The following is a 2,500-nucleotide window of genomic DNA, read 5'->3' on the forward strand; positions in this document are numbered from 1 at the left end:
GGCCTGCTTCGAGGCAGTAAATCTTGTTTCTTCACTCGAGGTGACCCCTACATTTTATTTTATTTATCTATTTAGCTCGTAACTGTGACCTCAGTGCCTATCTTTCATTTCTGTACTCATTTGGAATGAAGAAAAAAACAAAAAATCCTTGAATTCTTGATTTAACCTGATTATTCTGCACAAAATTTAACTGACTCAAAGATGTTTGGAGCATTTTTAGGTACTGTTTTATATATTTAAAAAGTGGACAGTACATTTTCAGAAACTTTAAACTTGACTGAGTTCCAGCCGTTAGCTCTGACAGCCATCCTGCAGGGCTGACTCCAGAACTTAAAGATGTGCTTCTGATWACTTTGAGTTTTATTCAAATCTGTTCACTGAGGGATTGTGTCAGTATTACCAACTAATGAATGCACACAGACTAAACTGCTTTAGTGTTTGAGTGAGAAGTAAAGTTGTGTTTGCAGCCTCCTACCTTGTGTTTCAGGTGCATTTCTCAGCAGATGATCTCTCTGCAGCCTCAGAGCTGTGGAGCAGTACACCGTCACCAGTGTGTCACAGCGAGGGCGGAGCAACAAGCTGAGGACCCTCTCCTCTGTCAGAGGTCCGTCTCTGGCTGCCCACAGAGCTTCACACAGCAYCTCCAGATGTTTGTTACTCATCTGGCTCCATGGTACCAGAGCCAGCACTGAGTAAACCTCCTCCACCCTCCGAGCTCTGCTTCCAGGCCTCTCCAGCTGCTTCATCAGGTGCTGGATGAAGATGTACTGCAGAGGACARCCTTCAGTCCATGCAGGCTGAGTCTATAGGGAATATAAGTACAGGTACACTCATCAGTCACTGTATCAGCTCCACTTGTTCAGCTGGTYGTTAACACAAGAGATAAATCAACCAATCACAYGGCAGCAGCTGAATGATTTACTGAAGTTCAAACCAGACAGAAAGAGGAAGAAAGAGGACTGAAGTCACTGGATGTGGTGTGGTTGTTGGAGCGACACAGCCTTGTCTGAGTAAATCACAAACTGCTAACATACTGGATTTGAGTACACAACCATCTGTGGCATAAAGAGAAAGCTCCATAAAAGAAAATATATCCAGTGAGTGGCATTTGTCTGAACACTGAACGACTTCAGAGGAGAATGGACAAACTGGTTCTGCAGAATCCCATATCTCTGGGTTAAATATAAACACTTATATTCATGCTGTTCAATGTATTTATTAGAATAATTTGTTCGGTTTGGGAAGCAGCATGCAGCATATGCATTCACACAAAATGTGTGGATTATATTTTGAAAGAAGGGTTAAAAACAACACAGTGAAGCAGTTTCAAGTGTTTCCAATCCATCTTACACAGAATGAGTTATTTCAACTGGACTTTCACATTTATCATTGGCTTTACTGCACAATGTCAGCTGGCCTGTGTATGCTGAGTAACGTCTGTAAAATTCAAGTTGTGCTTGAGTTTACCTGTAAAAAATGTGCTAACGTCTGAGCAAGCCTTGGCTTCTTTTTCTCAAGCAGGATCTGAAGAGAAGACTCGACAGCAGYGACATTTGTTCTTTCCTCAAACTGTGACACCAAGAAAGCCTGATGTAGTTCCTGAAACATTAAATTATTATTAATGAAAGAAAAAAATACATGAGTCAATATCAAAATAAAGACTAGCATTCCTTGAAGAAATACATTTAGTCTGCTGCCTTTCATTTCAGAGTTTTAGACTAAAATCATCTTATTAGAGAAATGACAGAGTTGTATCTCAGGCATGATGTCACACTAACAGCTCATGTTCCTGCATGATTCTCAGCTACCAGCAAATTAAACTGTACATAAATATGTGTAAAAGAGTTTCRCAGCAGGTAGTAATGATGAATGAATATGAATAATAATAAAACACACTTTAAGAGCAGTGTCTGGTATGCCCTCTGACCCCAGCTCCTCCAGGAGGAGCAGGAACTCCAGTTCCTGTTTGATGTGAGGAGAAATCTGAAACAAGACAAAAACAGTAAAAACACTTACAAAAAGTCTACATGTATGAWAAGACAGTGGTACTGAAGACTAATCAATCCCAAACAAACAGGTTTCATATCAGGGCAGCAATCATGTTATATAATGAGACATTCTGCTGAATGAAYACAGCAAACAGAGGCTGTGCTTCATGCACGGATCACGATGYGGATACAGGAATTTATTTTTCTTTTAACACTCTGAGATCRGCAAAGCTGTGATGCTTTCACAGGGCTTCTGTAAAAAACAGTGAGCTGATTGGACAGCACGGACTTCAAACTTTATAAAAGTAATGTTAAAACCACATTTAATGATGAATAATTTTTACCATAATATGCACATTTACAAGACGTTTTGTGACCAGGAAGTGCGACTGCACCATGAAACCTATTTTTCCCATTTCCTCAAACACACCATATTTTTTTTTTTTTTGGAGAAAAAGAAGAAAAAAGAAAAAAGTGAAATGCATTGAGAAAGAGTGAAAAAGAGATTAGAA

General features: G+C 39.5%; 1 protein-coding gene across 1 annotated transcript in view; it reads right to left on the reverse strand.

Annotated features, from left to right (window-relative positions):
• Positions 1–2,500, reverse strand: part of zfyve26 (zinc finger, FYVE domain containing 26) — a gene marked incomplete in the record, with an annotated part of 85,176 nt that overhangs the window by 77,954 nt on the left and 4,722 nt on the right. The window contains 3 exon segments of the mRNA XM_014029582.1: positions 476–803; positions 1,468–1,599; positions 1,897–1,983. Coding sequence (XP_013885036.1) covers positions 476–803; positions 1,468–1,599; positions 1,897–1,983 — 547 coding nt within the window.

Source organism: Austrofundulus limnaeus, unplaced genomic scaffold (assembly GCF_001266775.1).
Source record: "Austrofundulus limnaeus strain Quisiro unplaced genomic scaffold, Austrofundulus_limnaeus-1.0 Scaffold922, whole genome shotgun sequence".
Lineage (NCBI taxonomy): Eukaryota > Metazoa > Chordata > Actinopteri > Cyprinodontiformes > Rivulidae > Austrofundulus > Austrofundulus limnaeus.